The 17,755-nt window shown below is 44.2% G+C and overlaps 1 protein-coding gene across 1 annotated transcript in view; it reads right to left on the minus strand.

Moving 5' to 3' along the window:
- Positions 1–5,066: 5,066 nt before the first annotated feature.
- The window catches only part of LOC308326298 (voltage-dependent L-type calcium channel subunit beta-3-like), a gene marked incomplete at its 3' end in the record, with an annotated part of 25,708 nt that continues 13,019 nt past the window's right edge, over positions 5,067–17,755 (minus strand). Inside the window, exons 3-13 of the mRNA XM_080779104.1 lie at positions 16,694–16,816; positions 15,934–16,073; positions 15,335–15,393; positions 15,156–15,181; positions 14,323–14,403; positions 13,373–13,431; positions 12,933–13,042; positions 10,382–10,533; positions 9,117–9,212; positions 7,996–8,172; positions 5,067–5,861 (exon numbers count right to left, since the gene is read on the minus strand). Of these exons, the coding sequence (XP_080635230.1) occupies positions 5,067–5,861; positions 7,996–8,172; positions 9,117–9,212; positions 10,382–10,533; positions 12,933–13,042; positions 13,373–13,431; positions 14,323–14,403; positions 15,156–15,181; positions 15,335–15,393; positions 15,934–16,073; positions 16,694–16,816 (1,818 nt within the window). The remainder of the gene's footprint in view (positions 5,862–7,995; positions 8,173–9,116; positions 9,213–10,381; positions 10,534–12,932; positions 13,043–13,372; positions 13,432–14,322; positions 14,404–15,155; positions 15,182–15,334; positions 15,394–15,933; positions 16,074–16,693; positions 16,817–17,755) is intronic.

A 17,755-nucleotide genomic window follows, 5' to 3' on the forward strand; every position in this document is an offset into this window, starting at 1 on the left:
GTCTGGCCTAGTATAGCAGAACAAAGACCAGCTAGAACAGTGGGTTTTCAACCAGTGGTTCCAACTTGTGGTCAACCGGCTAAATGATGGAGTTGGTAACCAAAAATGGACCCTTATTAGATCTTTAACGATGTCTTCTACATCCTGACTTTTTTCTGAAAAAGCTATGTTTCTATGTCAGTCGTTCTTCGATTTTTCAAAAATAGCAGACCTACAAGCTCGTAGCGCGCCACTCGGTGGCGTGCTATGAGCTTGTAGATCTGCTATTTTTTCAATAGCTAAAGCATAACGTAATGCGAACACAAAAAGGGGTTCCCGCCCCAAAATGGGTTAACTCTTGAAAGCGAAATATGAAACCAAAACATCTGCATTACTTAAGAACGTACACTACTAAATAATAAAAAATATAATAATTATTAATTTGATGAACATTTGCCTGTTATCTCTTAGTTTTGGGTCTGCGAGGCTAAATCCCATCAAATGGTGGTTCCGTGGCTCAAATGCCAAATAAATAACAGGCCTTGATATGAAAAGGGTTGTTTGAAAACCACTGAGTTAGAACAATATTTGGTAGCTAAGCGTAAGCGTGCAGTCTCCGACTCTGACAGACAGTTGTTGGAATATAGTCTACTTGACACAATTATTGTCAATCTACTGTATACAGTTGTTGCAAATCGTAGCAGACTGCTTTTACTGCACTCAACTCTCAGCGTAAAAATGCATCTACCACGGGAGATTGATTGATTGATTTAAGTATTTATTATCAGTTTGAAAAATTATAGTATATTTCAAGCACAACTCAATACAAAAAACTGTTAACTGAGTGGACGACCAATACAGCACTAGACGTGTTTACAAGAGGGCCCATGCCTTGTTCGATTCATCATAACATTTAGTGCCCTTTGCTTTGAGAGCGGTTTTGAAGGAGTCAAGGGATTCGCACCGTTGGTAGGTCGATCGTTCCACATTTTGGTGGCATAGGAGCGAAATTAATTTAGTCAGTCGTTTGTGCCAAATTTGGGTTGCACATAGTTTGTAATTGAACTCCCTCTGGTGTTGTGGGGACAAAACAGTCTGTTGTGGTAAACCACACCAATGCAACTCGTTGAGCTGCAATAAGTTGCATTGTTGTGGTTTACCTTAAAAACTGTTTTGTAATTGTCCCGACCCTTTGGTGTGGTTTGGGGCCGTTTCATACTCCTATTTTAGAGCCGAATAAAAGTCGTTTCGGCGCTGTAGAGCCTACAATTTAACGTCATTTGAGGTTCGGGGGGGCGGGTACCGTCCTAAAGTCGGCTCTTCGGTGCTACTGAAATTTTCTGACGAGCCGAAATCATTTCGGCACTACAGCGCCGAAACAGCGGTAAAATAGGAGTATGAATCGGCCCTTGGGCTTCAGGGTCTAACGTGTAATAAATAGTTGGTTATTATGCTTACATACACCAAGAACGCTCAGATTATAAATGGAACTAGGTTTCCATTATGATTGTTACTAATACCAATCGTTCGACCAAAATAATCAGCAAAACCAGAATTAAACTGAATTTTGAAAGCTACTGTATTACTACTATACTCACACTAACTTCTTAAATGTTGTCAAACTGTCGCCTCTGTGTGTTTCCTCACATTCACAACACACCGGGCGTGCGTTAAGCGTTAATATTAATACTGCGTTATGATGCCGGAAGAAGCTTACTCTTCTTCTTTGATTGTAATGTTTGGCTCCTCTTCTTCTTTTGGGGATTTTACGGCGGCTGGCATCCGTGGTGTCGCATTACCGCCATCTAGTGGAATAATATCTTCACCGTGCTACCTGTAAAGTTTATGCCACATGGTGCATTGGCCCACCATAGATATTTATATAAGCCTTTATATATGTCTATGGTGCCCATCCACCCAGACAGTGTTCCCATGAATTTAGCAGTGGTGGAAACAGTAGGCCTATACTCAAATATTTTATTTAAGTAAAAGTATCAATTCTGTACAAAACTGTTGGCATCGGAATGTAGGCTACTAAAAGTAGGCTACCAAAAGCATGCAGAATGTCTCATTTCAAGCCTGAAATGTTTTCAAAATAGCAGATGTAGAAGCTCACACAATGTGTCGCAATGCGACACATTGTGAGCTTGTAGATCGGCTATTTTCAAATGGCCGAAATGTAGCCTATATAGGGCTGAAGTGGTTTATGTTTTGTATTAATAATCAAAATGTACGATGTAAAAGTTTTCAAATAAACGTAGTGGAGTAAAAGTACAAAATGTTCCTCTGAGATGTAGTGGAGTAGAGGTAAAAGTACTGGCAAATAGTACAAATACCTCAAAATTGTAAATGTATACTTACCACAAGTATTGTTCAGGGCAGTGCCATTGGTGTTGATGAGAGATTACTTAAATCATATTAGCCACACACCGGTTTATTTTCAAGAATCTAAAAATCTTATAGGCCTATGTCCTCTGCTGCCTTAAATATTTTACTCCCACAATTTCCCACTACACCAGGCACCCTCAACAAGTCTTGCCACAATAGTAGTTTCATAAGCATTGACTATGATAGAAAAAAAACACACCAATTAGAACAAAACAAAAATATATTTAATGTATTCAAGATCTGTGGAGCACTGAAGATACCACACCAATTAGAACAAAAAAACAACATACCGGTATTTAATGTATTCAAGATCTGTGGAGCGCTGAAGTGGCTCGTAGGCAAAGTACACACCAGCGAATTAATAAGTACCATAAGTTAATTAGCAAGTCAAACTGTAGTTCCCAAAAACCCAATACAACTAACCTACCGGTACAATGTTATTTTTGTAACACAAAAAAACAATTCAGTTTAGTGTGGCATGTCATCACTTCTTCCCTTCCAAATTAACACAATCGTCAATAATGTCACATCACACGAACTAAATAAGTGCTCTTAATCCAAACCAACCGCTGCGATATAATGTACAAAAAAGGAAAATGACCCAAACGAGCAAAGTAAATGAAATTGAGGAACAGCCAGTTCAGGTCGACAGATCCACAGTCTTCACACATACCAAACCAATCACATTACAGTGTAAGTAAAGTTCTACCAAACAGTGCAACAGGCTCTCAACGTTCTCCTTGCACTAAACTAACAAGGCAATCATGAAGTATTTACAAATGCATAGATTGTATCCAAGCTAAATTTATACATGTACTGTGTATACAGTATACTGTATACACACACACACACACATACTGTATATATAAGAATTAGATGCATAGAGTAGTCAGTACAGAGCACAAGTCAATGTCTCAATCAAATCAAATTAAAAAACAAACTAATAAAGCATGCCTCCACAGCTTCCACCTCCATTATAGAGGAGGTGGTAGCTAAATATGACTCAATTGTACAATCATCATATTATGTAGAAAAATAGTCTAGTACCTTCTTTTTTTTTTTAATGTATGCATTTATTTTACCAATGTGGAAAATATAGTATTCACATTAGAAGGAATGTACCGTTTGTGATTTGAAATACATGATTATGAAACATGTGATACAGGGGGAAAAGGGGAATTCACTGTTGTGCACAGAAATTTGGTCATTTAGTATCATGCTAGTTAAAACTTGCATTTACCTTTTTTATGGAAAAAATATGTTGCATAAGATATAAAATATACACATGAAGCAGCAAGCACAAGTGAGCAAATGAAAGTATGTTTGTATGCATTACCTTGACATTGCAGGACACATACAGTTCCAACAAATTATTATTATTATACTCCGTCTCACATAAGAGTCATGTTGTTTAGCTGATATCAATGCAATGCAATGACAGGGAAAGAAAGTCAGCACACCCGTGAGAGAAAGTTATTTTGAACAAAATACAGAATGATACCCCATCCTGACATGCAGTGATGCGAGCGAACACAAGTTCGCAATTTTGTGCATGTGCACAGAGACAAGACTTAAAGGGCTCCATTTTCGTCACCGCTAAACCCCATATCCCTAAACTTCTTTTGAAAAACATTTTTGAATAGTTCAACTAGCCAATCTACATTGACACGTTGTGAGCTTGTAGTATGGCCATTTTAACTATTCAAAAATGTTTTGAAAAATAGTAAAAAAATCTAATAAATAAAAAAAGGCAAAGAAGTTTAGGGATAAGGGGTGTTTAGCGGTGATGAAAATGGAGCCCTAAGAGAGCTAACCCAACAGCTCCCGCAGCATCTCGCCTCGCAGCAATGTGAGGAGCAACATGGAGTCCACTGTACGGCCTTTGCTCCCCGTCATCTTTAAATAGTCCTAGGCTACAAAGCTCACTCTCTGCCTGGACTCAGACGAGGAAACACTGCTATGCGTGGTCTTCCCTCCAGCAGCCTACATTCTGTGTTTTCGTTATGTTTTACTCCCTTCGGGAAGGAGTGTTAGTTTGGTCCCGTTTAGTTCTTAGATCTGTTTGTTAGGTTCAGATGTAGTTTCGTATTTGTACCCTGTTAGGGTTTTGAGTTAGTGTTATCCGTCTTGCAATCATTACCCTTTTCTTTTGTTCATTCGTTCAGTGCTCACAGAGCCATTCCGGTGTGTGTGTGTGTGTGTGTGTGTGTGTGTGTGTGTGCAGTATAGATAGGGGGATATTCCTGTGCTCTCCTTCTCCTTGACTGAGGAGTTGTTTACCCCCTATAGTGAATTAGATTGGAACTTCTGACTAGTCTCGTTACGACAAACAACACTACATTTCAGCACATGTTTGTGCACTTTCGTTGCCAGTTCGCTCACTCACTGCCTGTCAGTGTCGGGACCAGTTTTAGAGTGTGCCCATGCCATGACTGAGAGGATGCCAAGGATGAGAATTAACGAGATGACTGGGTTGGAATGTGTGTACAAAGACGAGACACCCTGCCTGCCTATATCCACCAGTGCAATACGTTTAAGGCTAATTTAGACTGTGCCGCACAAGCCTTCCGCTTGCTATTCTCAGGTGATTTTGTATTAACTTTTTTAGTCAAACGATGCTTGTCAAAAGGGGGGTCCCACGACAACGTATAAATGAGCAGCATAAAACCAAATATAGAACACAACGGTGCAAAAGGCAGTCACTGATGTATATGCTCTGAGTCTCTGTGCCACTGCCTCCCCTCTCCGTGCTTCCCTCCCCTGGTATCTCTGTCCTGACACCTGTCTCTGTTTCCGTCCGCCTCTCTGCCGTGGTCCCTGCCGTGGTTCTGGTGGTGGTTCTGATGGTAGTTGTGGTGAGTGTGGTGGACGGCAGCGTGTCGTTGCTGCGGCACCGCGTGCTGCTGCTGGTGGTGTCTGGCGCTGCGCTGACGGTTGCGCTCGTTGTGCTCCAGCTCATAGTTCTGCCCGGGCGGGTGCTGCTGGGGCTGCAGGCTGCTCCTGTGGTGTTGATGTTGTTGTTGTTGTTGCTGGTGGTGCTGACGGTGGTGACGATGGTGTTGGTGGTTGCTGTTGTGATGATGGTGTTCGTGGTGTCGTGGCAATAAGGGCCGGTGATTGTAGTCCCCCTCTTCCACGTCCTGCGCCTCCTCCCCGTCGTGCCTCCTCGCCTCAGGGGGGTATCCGCTGTTTGCCCCGCCGCAGAGGGGGGGTCCACCGGCGGGGCTGTCGGCGACCGCTTGCGGCTGGCCGTGCTGGGTGTGGTTGTGGTGTTCTGTCCTACGGTGGTGGTGGTGGTGGTGTTGGTGGTGTTGGTGGTGCTGGGGTCTCTTTGGTTCGGACATCAGGGGTCTCTCGTCCTCCTCCCGGTGGCCCACATCTGCCCCCTGCCCCCCCTGGGCCAGAGCCGAGGCAGGGGCGTCCTGGTCCAAGTGGTTCTCGCACGACGAGCCTTTCCTCTTGGTCGCTGATGACTTCTTGCTTTTCTGCTCCTCCTGCACAAAAAAAAGTGATCATTTCAAGGGAAAGCTCATATACCCATCACGCACACACGCACACGCACACACACACACACACACACACACACACACACACACACACACACACACACACACGCACGTCTATCTATCTTCTTTCACCAAAGTGACTACTGTAACTCTGGAGTCTAGACTGCTGCAGGGGACTACGGGAGATTCAGCTATATGGTGGTATCTCACTCACCAGAGGTAGAACTATCTCATTTCTGCACATTTCCCAAGTGGTGTTGGATGAAAAGAAATGGAATGGAAAAGTATATATCATATCACACTGTCACATGCAATGATGAAAACCATACACAACACCTGTGGGTACAATGTAAACATGCATAATATCACATTGCAAAATATCAAGTCAATGTCAATGAAATGTATCTCCAACAACTGTCTGTTGTTTATCACGCATTCGGAGAGTACGGATGGGAATCAGCTACTCTCCACGATTAGTAGTTTCTTGTGTTTGTGTCAGACCTCTAAGTCTGTCATTGCATTTCTACATCTCTGTGTCCTTAAAATATATCTGTAATGAATGTCATGCACACCATTATAATGTTCTTATTTTGATCATAATATTGAATTACTGAATGTCTCCAAGTTTTCTTCAGATTATGTACCACACATATTTACTAAGTGGTCTAGTGGTCTCAAATGTCTTATTTGCAAGGACCCAGGAGCGGAAAGTTATGTTCGCGAGACCCGAAACCCCGATGACCTCACTAAGGATACGTCCCAGGTGCATCCATGCCATGTATTTTCGTTCTGAGGTGTTCTATTTATAGTGACTCATAGGAATAGACTACGTGACAACCAGGTATTGTCTGGTGACCACCGGAGAGACGGGTGACAGCCGGAATGTCGACGGCACACCGGGAGCAGTATGGGTTAGCGCCCCAGCCTGCGTCCTCTGTGAGGAGGAAGCCCAAAAACAGCTGGCCATTCGAGCTGCAAGTGGAGCCTGCAGTACTACCGTTGCCCAGCGGTGGAGCCTGCAGAACCAATGCGGCTCAAGAATCCACCACTCCTGAATGAAGTGTCTGGTGCAACGCACAGGTCCTCGCTGTGCTCCTGGTGAGAGCAGGAGTGGACCTGGTGAGACGTAGGAGGGGCCCGGACAGGAGGCAACCCACAGAGCCTAGTCCCTCCACATGCTAGAATTGTACCTCTCAGTCCCGGCATAGTAGTTCCGGAGAGGTTCCAACGGATTGTGCGGCCCTGTCTTTCCCTAGTGGGTCTGATAGAGGGTAGTTACTGGGACGTAAGTCGGGACTTGATCACCCCGACTGGGTCACCCGAGTGAGGGGTATGATGTTCGCGAGACCCGAAACCAGGATGACCTTGGGATACATCACTGAGGATACGTCCCAGTTGCATCCATGCGATGTATTTTCATTCTTAATGCATTTCTGGTCATATTGTGTATGTCCGTGGCAAGAAATGGAATTTTGACAAAAATGTCCACCACAAGCCAGCATGACCAGTGTCGTGCACACATAGACATCAAAGGGGGCTTCAGCCCCTGCCCTTTTACGTGTCTGTAAAACAACTGCCCTTTCCAGACCACGAATGCAGCATTTGCTATGGTGATAGAAATGCTAATGCCACTCCTTTCCATGCCATGCCAGAAGGCAGAATTCAGGAGAATAGCTTTTTTCCCCCGAAGTCTCCTGAACTTGAACACAGTATTTTGCGTTGAACAAATTTGTTCAGAAATCCATGTAATGTCATATACACCGCATCTCCACTAGCTAAACAGTGCTGGGTTGCGCCCCGAAAACAGCTGATCTACAAGCTCTCAACATGTCGCGCTGCGACACGTTGTGAGCTTGTAGATCAGCTGTTTTCGCTATTTTTTGTTAAAAAGTGCCCCCCTCTTACGGGATTTTAGCCACTGCCCCTCTAACACTCTGAGCATGACGACGATGACCCCTGTCCACCGGGGCCAGTGACCCCTGTCCACCGGGGCCCCTGTCCACCGGGGCCAGTGACCCCTGTCTACCGGGGCCCCTGTCCACCGGGGCCAGTGACCCCTGTCCACCGGGGCCCCTGTCCACCGGGGCCAGTGACCCCTGTCCACCGGGGCCAGTGACTGTACCTTTCTGGACACCGGGGGCGTGGGCAGGGTGCTCTCTACCAGCCGAACCAGCGGGTTGGGGTCGCCGGCCTCCATCTCTGGAGGGTGAGTGGCTCTCCAGTAACCCTCCAGGAAGTCAGCCAGGTGCTCACAGGCGTCAGTCAGCTGGTTCTCGTCCAGGATGACGTCAAAGCTCTCCTACAGAAACGGAAAAGGAAAGGACACGGATTTAGGGCAATGTTTCCCAAAAAGGGGGTCGGGAGTCGGGACCCATCTGTGGGTCGCACCGACACAATGGGTCCCCTTAATTTTCGTTTCCTACATTTGGTTTTCTATTATAATTATTATTATTTCAAAACATTTTCAAAAAACATTCCTAAAAAAGCAAAACTATTAATGAACAGAATCCAATGATTTTTTCCCCCAGTAATCTAAGAAATTCCATAAATTAGAACAAATATTTAAGAAGTAGGGAAAATAACCGATCTACAAGGTCACAATGTGAACTTGTATGTAGATCTGCTATTTTCACTGGTTTGGGTCACGGGCTGAAAAGCCTGGGAACCACTGAATTAGGGAGTGGTGCTGGGTGCTGGGTGGAGGGTGGAGGGGGCTTACAGAGGTGGTTATTTGGGTAGATGGAAGCTGAACCACTCTGATATATGTCACCACTCACCATATTCTTTTCTCTACACCCACACTAGCTAGTCTAGCTAGAGAGGGGAGGGAAGGACTCCAGAAATGACTGTTATCCTGATTATAAGACGGAGCAAGGCTGTGACCATGGCCCATTAGTGGGGGGTGCAGATAAGGAGATGTAAAGAAGGTAATCTAAATGGAAAAAAAGGACAAAGTATACAGTAACCTCACGTACATACTTGCTGCTTATCATGCTATGTGATATATAGGTCGAAACCTCTTTGACATCTGTTGTGGTGAGTGACACATAACCATGGTGAGACCATATCACACCATGGTGAGACCATATCACACCATGGTGAGACCATATCACACCATGGTGAGACCATATCACACCATGGTGAGACCATATCACACCATGGTGAGACCATATCACACCATGGTGAGACCATATCACACCATGGTGAGACCATATCACACCATGGCCACTAGATGGCGCTCACCGTATTGCATTGGGCCAGTTTGTCTGCGGCCACGAGCTGGACATTGAGATGTTTGGTCTGTGACTTCCCTCTGGTCTTTATCAGTCTGGTTAACACCTGCATGACAGTGGAAACGGTCTTAATCAGTCTGGTTAACACCTGCATGACAGTGGAAACAGTCTTTATTGTATGACATTTAGTCGACTAAAACACTAAACATCCCGGGTGACTAAAATGTGACCTAAATGAAAACTATTCAAGAGACTATGACTAAAACACCACTGTGGTGTTGGCATCGTGGTAGTTAGGATGGCAGATCTACAGAGCACAGCAAGCCACATTATGTCTGCCTGCCACTTAATTCTCATACTGCAAGTAAGACTCATATACTGTAGCTTGCCTTAATTCATACTGCACGCTGAGAATGTCACGTATCAGGCAGCAACACGTGTTCTCTCCATGGAAAATAAGTGAATCCTGACTCGAGTTGAGAAGGTTGGGACTAGAGCTGGACAATCCAATATGTTACAATTGGCTTAACGTTAGGGAGGGGAGGACGGGCCTGCCGGGCGGCGGAACTCCGACGTCACATTCAAGGCAATATGACTCAGACAGGAGTTCCCAATGTAGCTATGCCCAATTTTGAGTGTGCTGTCTAACCTCAACAATGCAGTGTTTCTCCATATGCATGATTGTGTGTTGGCTGGGCCACCACACAATCATGACCAGCCACCACAGTATGATTTTTAGTAGGTGGCCACGGTAAGGCAAAATGCAAAGAACCACAAATAGACGGCAAAAAACGCAATTTAAAAAAATAAAATCTGCATGTGTGTGTGTGTGTGTCCAGGTCCAACATGAAAGCCCCCCCCCCCCCCCCCCCCCCCCCCTAGGTAAGGGGAAACACTGCAATGTGATGTCACGGCATCAAACAAATACGTCAGCTCCATATATGGGCACAAAGGGACAGGGAGAGCCCACACCGTCCATGACTCAGGATCAGTGGTGTGTGACGTTACGTAGTCGAGTGAAAGTCTAGTACATAAAATTGGCCAGTACGTGCGATATATTTTATTGCATCTTTCAACCGTGTAAAGGGAAATAATTGACATAAAACGATGTCCTCACTATATATATATCTCGATCAACTCTACTCTACGATCTTTCACTTTAACTCTTGTTGTCATTATTTACACCTCCCACTTCTTTCCAAACTGCCGCGCCTCCCCGGCGACCTCCAACTAACTGTGAATCCCACTGGGTCTATAAGCTGTAAAAGAGATTACCTTAGGCGAGGAGATCTTTACATAGACCAGTATGGGGGCCAGTGAGGTCTTGGCGATCTGCATGGGGTGGTTGACCTGGTCTGCGTCCAGGATCACCAGCTGGAGGCTGCGGGCCAGCTCAAAGATACGCTCCACCTCACCCTGGATCTGGGCTGCATGGAGCCCAGAGTGGAGAGAGTTACACATGACAGGGTTACCTATCAATCCTACTGGATCTGGGCTGCATGGAGCCCAGAGTGGAGAGGGACGATGGAAGAGTTACACATGACAGGGTTACCTATCAATCTTACCTGTTTAAAAAAAGGGATTCTCTATATTATGACAGCAATCATTTATAAACTGTTCAATAACACCTGTATCTCCAGCTCTTTGATAAACATAAAATGGAACTGCTATTGTTTATTTAGAGCGACATGATCATGACAACAGAATATAACAAATTAGATGCGTATGCATAGGACAAGTCATGCAAGGCTCGTGCTATACACAGTGGCAAACACAGTAGCTGTCGCGATAAGTATTGTGTTAAGAGGAAAGGGGAGCACTCAAACACAAATTAACTATAAGCTAGCTTATAGTTTAGTTTAGTTTTTGTCTCTAGTTGTTTTCTTTCTTCATACATACATACATACCCGCAGCATCTGGAGTCAGAGAGCAACGGGAGAGACAAGGGAGAGAAAGATAGGATAAGCAAATCGTAATCTTGCCTCTGGTTCGCAATTGAATCATCTGTTCCTCTTTTACAAAAAGGGGAGGTTAGAATAGCCTAAATGATCAGCGGGTCAGAGAGAATTGACGCTTTACATCCTAAAATATACAATCTTTACTCTGACAGTGAAACAAGGCTATGGACTGTATTTTGCGTGTCTTAAGAACCAGGTCTTATTACCTAACTTGAGTAAACTAAAGACCTGGAGGCGTGATCAATGCCATTTGGCTATTCTGAGTGGCCAAAGAGCATTGATCACGCCTCCAGGTCTTTAGTTTACTCAAGTTAGGTAATAAGACCTAGTACTTAAGACACGCAAAATACAGCCCTAAGTCTCAAATTACATCCTATTTTCTATCTGGTGCCTTGAATTAATTTAGGTGTTGCTGCATGCAGTGTCATAGTGCAAGGAATAATGGAAGGAATTAAAAGTTGAAATACCCAAACCCTAAACAAAGATAACCGATCTATAAGCGTACAATGTGCCACATAATCTGTGACACTTTGTGAGCTTGTACATCTTCTATTTTCGCCCAAGGTTATAGTTTGCTGGATTTTGCAGAATATTCGCCAATTCTCACAGAATATTCACTTATTTTCACAGAATGTTCACCAATTATGACATACCCAGAATAGACATGCTAGGATTCATGTGGTTAATAAAAAGTAAATTAAAATGTTTCTCCGTCACTGGCAAAATCTTAATTGCCCTGGCTGTGGTTAAAAAGTGAGTGGTACTGTACTGTACTGTACTGTACTGTACTGTACTGTACTGTACTGTACTGTACTGTACTGTACTGTACTGTACTGTACTGTACTGTACTGTACTGTACAAGCCCTCCTCCCTGGCCTGTGTGTGTCTGTGTCTGTCTGTGACACTTGGTGGTGAACAAACGCTATAACGCTATTTCCGTGCTCGGACACAGGGACAGACCCAGGGACCCAGGGACACAGCCACACACATAGCTGTCTACAGGAGTGGTTGCACCACTCAAAAATAAATAAAATAAAACACCCATGTGGTACCTGGTTGGTACTCTCACGGGGCGGCTACACTGGGGACAGAACGGAACCGTACGCAGCTAGGTGGCTGAACCGACAATCTGTCCGTCCCGCGGGGAGTTTCCTATTTACTTTTTTTCTTTTCCTCTGAAGGCGAGGCGACGGGCTGCGTAAGTTAACCGCCACGGACACATGGAAAAACAGAGCACTTGCGTAAAACAAATATTCACGCGCGGAGCTCACGCACAACCTGCGCACCGCAGCCAGATTCCATTGATTATAGACCGTTGCAGAGCCAATTCCATGGTTCGTTTCTTTGATCCGCGCCAGAGTTCGGATGCACGTTCACACCAACCGAACCAAAGGGGTAAGCGGACCATGGTTCGTTTTAAACGAACCAAACATGTCCGGTGTGAAAGCGCCCTTAAAGGAGAATTCCTCACAACCCGTTTTTCTTTTCTTTTTTTTACTGAATTCTGATGATAATGTATGTATGAAGCCCTGTTAGTAAATAAAAATATACATGGTGCTGCGGCTTTAAGAAAGGCAGGCCGTCTCAAACCGGTCAAACGAGCATAAGTAGGAAGCGATAGAGACAACAACAACAACAGATGGAAAGAAATAATAATAATTTCAGTGCGAATTAGAGATCGAATTAGAGATCTAGCGTTTGAGCGGCCGGCCGCGCAGGTAAAACGCTGAGGAACGGAACGCTCAGCCAGGAGTTATTTTCTTCTTTTTAAGTAGGTTTATAAATACTGAGGATTAAGAACCCACACATGAACTGACTCAGGTCTACTGTTCTGTTTGAGGAGCTACTGTATTATTCATCTACTGTACCTAGACAGGAGCGAGTGTTGGAGCGGTCCATCAAGGCCTTTTTGCCAGGGTTGTTGAGGATGGAGCGCTTAGCCAGAGAGATGTCTGCCTGCACCCGCGTGATTGTAATCCTGAAACAGGAAAAGAAAAGACCAAACGGAAAGTCACACTCACTCTCTATTTCTCATGATTTATTTATGTATGTATTTATTCATTTAACTTAGTTAGAGGGCTGTATTTTGCGTGTCTTAAGTACCAGGTCTTATTCCCTAACTTGAGTAAACTAAAGACCTGGAGGCGTGATCAATGCCATTTGGCTATTCTGAGTGGCCAAAGAGCATTGATCACGCCTCCAGGTCTTTAGTTTACTCAAGTTAGGGAATAAGACCTGGCACTTAAGACACGCAAAATACAGCCCACAGTGTCAGTAAGTGGTGGAAAATACATAAACTGAAACTCACCGTCCTGCAAACCTTCCTTTTAAATAGTCAAATAGAGCTTTTTGCATCATATCTGTAACCTGAAATTGGAGGGGGGGGGGCGAAAAGAGTGTTGAATAGCAATCCAATGTTCTGAATGACTGTTTATTTTCCCCCCACTGTTTTACTTTGTAAATCTGTGATGTGACAATGAAGCAGATTCCGATTCTGATGACAATTGGTTGGTCAGTATACAGAGCGTTGATCTGTTCTAGGGATGTAACGATGTATTAACGGCATCGAAAAATCTATTTCAAGAATCGAAGCATATCGAAATGTAAACGGCTACATTGACTTTGTATCGTACATCATTTTGAAATGCAAATATCCGATTGTCTCGAGACAAATAAATAAAGTCCATATATGTGTTCAAATATAATCAATGTCTATATATTTGGCAGAGAATCACATTTCACACAGATTTAATTTCTTTGCTAAATAGTTACCGTATCAAATTAATAAAGCATTGAATCGTATCGCCATAATGAACCAATAATATCGTCCATGTATTGTATCGTCAACCATGCATTGTGATACGTTTCGTATCGCTGTTGTATCGTTACACGCCTAAATACTGTATGTTCATATGTTCGGTCACTGGAACACCAGGAATTGTGGGTGAACTTCCCATGGACGTTCTGCAGATCTACTGTTTTTGAGTGGTGCAACCACTCCAAGGAACAGCAATGTCCGTGTGTCTGTGTCTATGTGACCCGTGTGTCTGTGTTCACCTATCTATGTGACGTTAATGAGCACCAGTATAATGAGTACCAGTAGGGGCGCTGTTTGCCAGAAACAGAGAGAGAGAGAGAGACAGTGCTGCACTGTTGCCTGCTAATGAGAGAGAGAGAGGAGGTGGGGGGGGGGGAAGAGAGAGGGGAGTTGCACCACTCGGTTCACACGGGTGTGATTTTTTTGTTGCATTTCCATACCTCTAAGCCCTTCAGCGACGGCCCCATTAGCAGCACAGGACGCATGGTAGGCACTACATCATACATAGCGATCTGTTCCCCCTGCACCCCACAGAAAGAACATGACAGCCAACATCAGATATCTGGCGGTGCAGTAAAAAGCAGTGTGTTTCAGATGAGCTCTCCTCAGAAGGAAAAAAAAAAAAGTCCTTATGGAATTCTGTAAGTGAAGACAGTGTGTTTTCACTTACAGAATTAAATTTAAGCGTCAACGTTTCGTTCTGTCAAACCGGGCATGGACCGGTCCGAACCGAACCGGACCGGACAGAACCAAAACATTGCTGCCCATTCTGGGCGGGAACGCCTGTTGGTGTTTTACCCCTTTCGGGACGGGAACCGCTTTCAGGGTTCTTGTTGCTATGTACTAGAGACCTGCTAACCGCATTTGGCGGTTAATATAAATAGGATGCTATCATTAATGTGGTTGGATAGCGGGCGGATAATGCATTTGCGGTTTGCGGGTGACAAAAAACTCCATCCGCAGGTCTCTACTATGTACAGTATATTGGCATTTGGCAGCATAACATTTGAGTAATTTTTGAATTATTATTTGTTTTAGTCTTTCCTGAAAACAGTATTTAGAAGGCATTTTTAGAAACGAATAGTTCCTAAATGGGTTAAATACAATTATGTAGGTGAATACAGTGAGTCGACGCCGGGATTCCAGATTGGTCCTACAAATATTTATGTAAAAGCACTTTGAAAACACTTGTGACGGCTAACAGTATAAAGATCAGTTTGATCATGTTGGTTTTATATTAACCATACAGAGCTATAAAGATTAATTCACTTACCGGTTTCCTTTTCACTTGCTGTTGAGCTGTTATGGGCAGGGAGGGAGTGCAGAGAGTTACATAATGATAACACGCCATGAGTGAAAACATACTGCATTATCGCCAGTGATATGAAACTGAAAAGGGTGAACTGACCTTGTGAAGGAGGGGTATATTAATTATATAAAGGGTGAACTGACCTTGTGAAGGAGGGGTATACTTCTTTGTGTCTTGAGCCTCTTTTGCTGCTGCTGCTTTGCTGGAATGAGAAGAAGGGAAAGAAAACTGTGTCCTCAGTAGGGCTGCAACTATCCACTATCTTCTTATGGCCGATTCATACTCCTATTTTAGAGCCGAATAAAAGTCGATGGAAATAAGCAAATTAGCACAACACCCCATACATCCCATTCAATTCAATGCAATTCATTTAGGGCTTATGGTAGGGGAAATAGCCAATAAGGAGCTTTTGCACAAAATAACACCTGGACCTCTTTGATGGGGACGTAACAACTACAAAGAAAGGTAAGACAGCCTTTTAGTATGGAATTCTCCTTTAAGGTTAGGTGTGCTGCCGCGTGGGAGGTTAGGTTTAGGGTGAGAGATAGGTTGTAGTTGTAGGACTAATGACTGGTCTAACCAATGACTAGTCTAAACCAAAAACTGTCTGAACTAAGTACTGCACCCGAGCGAAATACTTCACTCTGTGGGAGCTCTCTCTCACTCTTGAGGAGCAAGGGAAACATCCCACAGAGTGAAGTATTTTGTGAACGGATACTTAACAAAACATCACAATACATACTTGGCTAAGGCCTTGGCAGCTTTCCTAGCCTGGACTTCTCTTCTGATGAGGATTGTCTCCAGGTTGACTGGACTGGGGATAAAGCCCACTATACCTTCCTCCTTTACCGGTCGTCCAATCCACCACTCATTGTTAAACCTCTGCAGGGCAGAAGAGAAAAAAAAAATGTTATTGTAACATTTGAACCAGTGTTGTTTTTGGCAGCAAATTTTGATTTCAGTTTTAAAGGGACACTTTCCTGGGGGTCTTTATGTGTGTAATATGTGGTTTTAGATATTTTAGATTGTAGCAGTGAGCCCGGTGTCTCTGACGTCATGGACACTGGGCTCACTTCCTTCCTGGACTACATGTTGTCTCAGTAAGACAGCTCTCCCCCCTATCCACAAGGAGGAGCAGTGCACCAAAGAATTATGGGAATTGTAGTCCAGGAAGGTAGTGAGACCAGTGTCCATGACATCAGAGACAACAGGCTCACTGCTACAATCTAAAATATCTAAAACCACATATTACACACATAAATACCCCCCAGGAAAGTGTTCTAAAGCTTCTAAATGTCATTAACATATATTTTTTTGCAAAAAGGGTGAAGTGTCCCTTTAAGCTAATAACCGATAATAACCGATAAAAAAAACATATTGACCAGAGGGGCACACGGGCACTATCAAAAGCAGAACCATGGACCCGCCCTGCCATGATAAAGCAGTGAGTCTCGTCTGCTAAAACTATGTCATACTGTATGTACAGTATATGAAGCTCTCACCTCTTTGACATGTAGGAACTCGGCCGACTCAAAGGTGACAGCGCGGCCCGGCACGGGCACGTTGTCATCGTCCGCTGGCGTGTAGGAGAAGTTACAGCGCACGGCAAACGCCACAGGCTTGTACTATTAGTAGAGACAGAGCAGAGCCTTAGATGAAGACAGAGTTACGCAAACTGCGTTCACTTCAGGGGGCTTCAGTCCTGTAAGCGCCATTTGAGTCACCTAACTGTGGCCAATGATGTCCACTGAGGGGTGTGGTTAATGTGAAGGTTGGAAGGGTATTTAATCTGATCTCAATCAAGCAGCAGATGTTGCTGACAAGAGGCAAACAGTTTTCAGACTGTGTTTAGGAGGCTGTTTGTATCATTTACGTTTATTGCATTTATTTATATGTATGCTGTAGTGACTAGGCCTGCAGAAACAGATAATAAATCCTCATTATACCAACTCTACGCACATGTTTGGACATCACTTCCTGGAGCACACGTCTTAACTACAACCCCACTGTCGGCAACCAGTAGTGCCACAAATTTAGGATTTGGGCGCTACAAGTCCAATGGCGGCTCTCCTACATAGACTTCTATTGAGCATGCAGGGACAACCAACAAGTCTTAATTACTCTGGTTGGGAAGGTTTGGCTCATTGTGAGAAGGCTGTACGTGGTTCAGCAACCACGGGCTCGCAACGTTAATCACAGAGCCTCCACCTGGAGCGCAGTGAAGCTGCGAGGTGGGATTTAATGTCATTTGATTCCTCAGCGGGAGCAGTGACCTGTGGGGGGGCCCACTGGTGGGACAAATACATTTGCAAGTGGACCCCTCTAACCCTAACTAACAAATTGGAAAAAATACTGAAAATGTGAAGACATTCACTGCCATTGATGAAGCATGTTGCCATTTCATTTCAAAACCAACCGCTCACTGCCATCGACGAAATATTTCTCCATTTAAGGGTTTTATAGTTAGTTCACGCTCTTCACCACCGCATGAACTGCTCTGGGTTGCTTGCTTTGCGATCGATAAAACCGGAGATGAACGGGAAGTGAAAAGTCCGCCTCCATCC

This window comes from Protomyctophum bolini (genome assembly GCF_963924005.1).
Source record: "Protomyctophum bolini genome assembly, chromosome: 12".
NCBI classification, from domain to species: Eukaryota; Metazoa; Chordata; class Actinopteri; order Myctophiformes; family Myctophidae; genus Protomyctophum; species Protomyctophum bolini.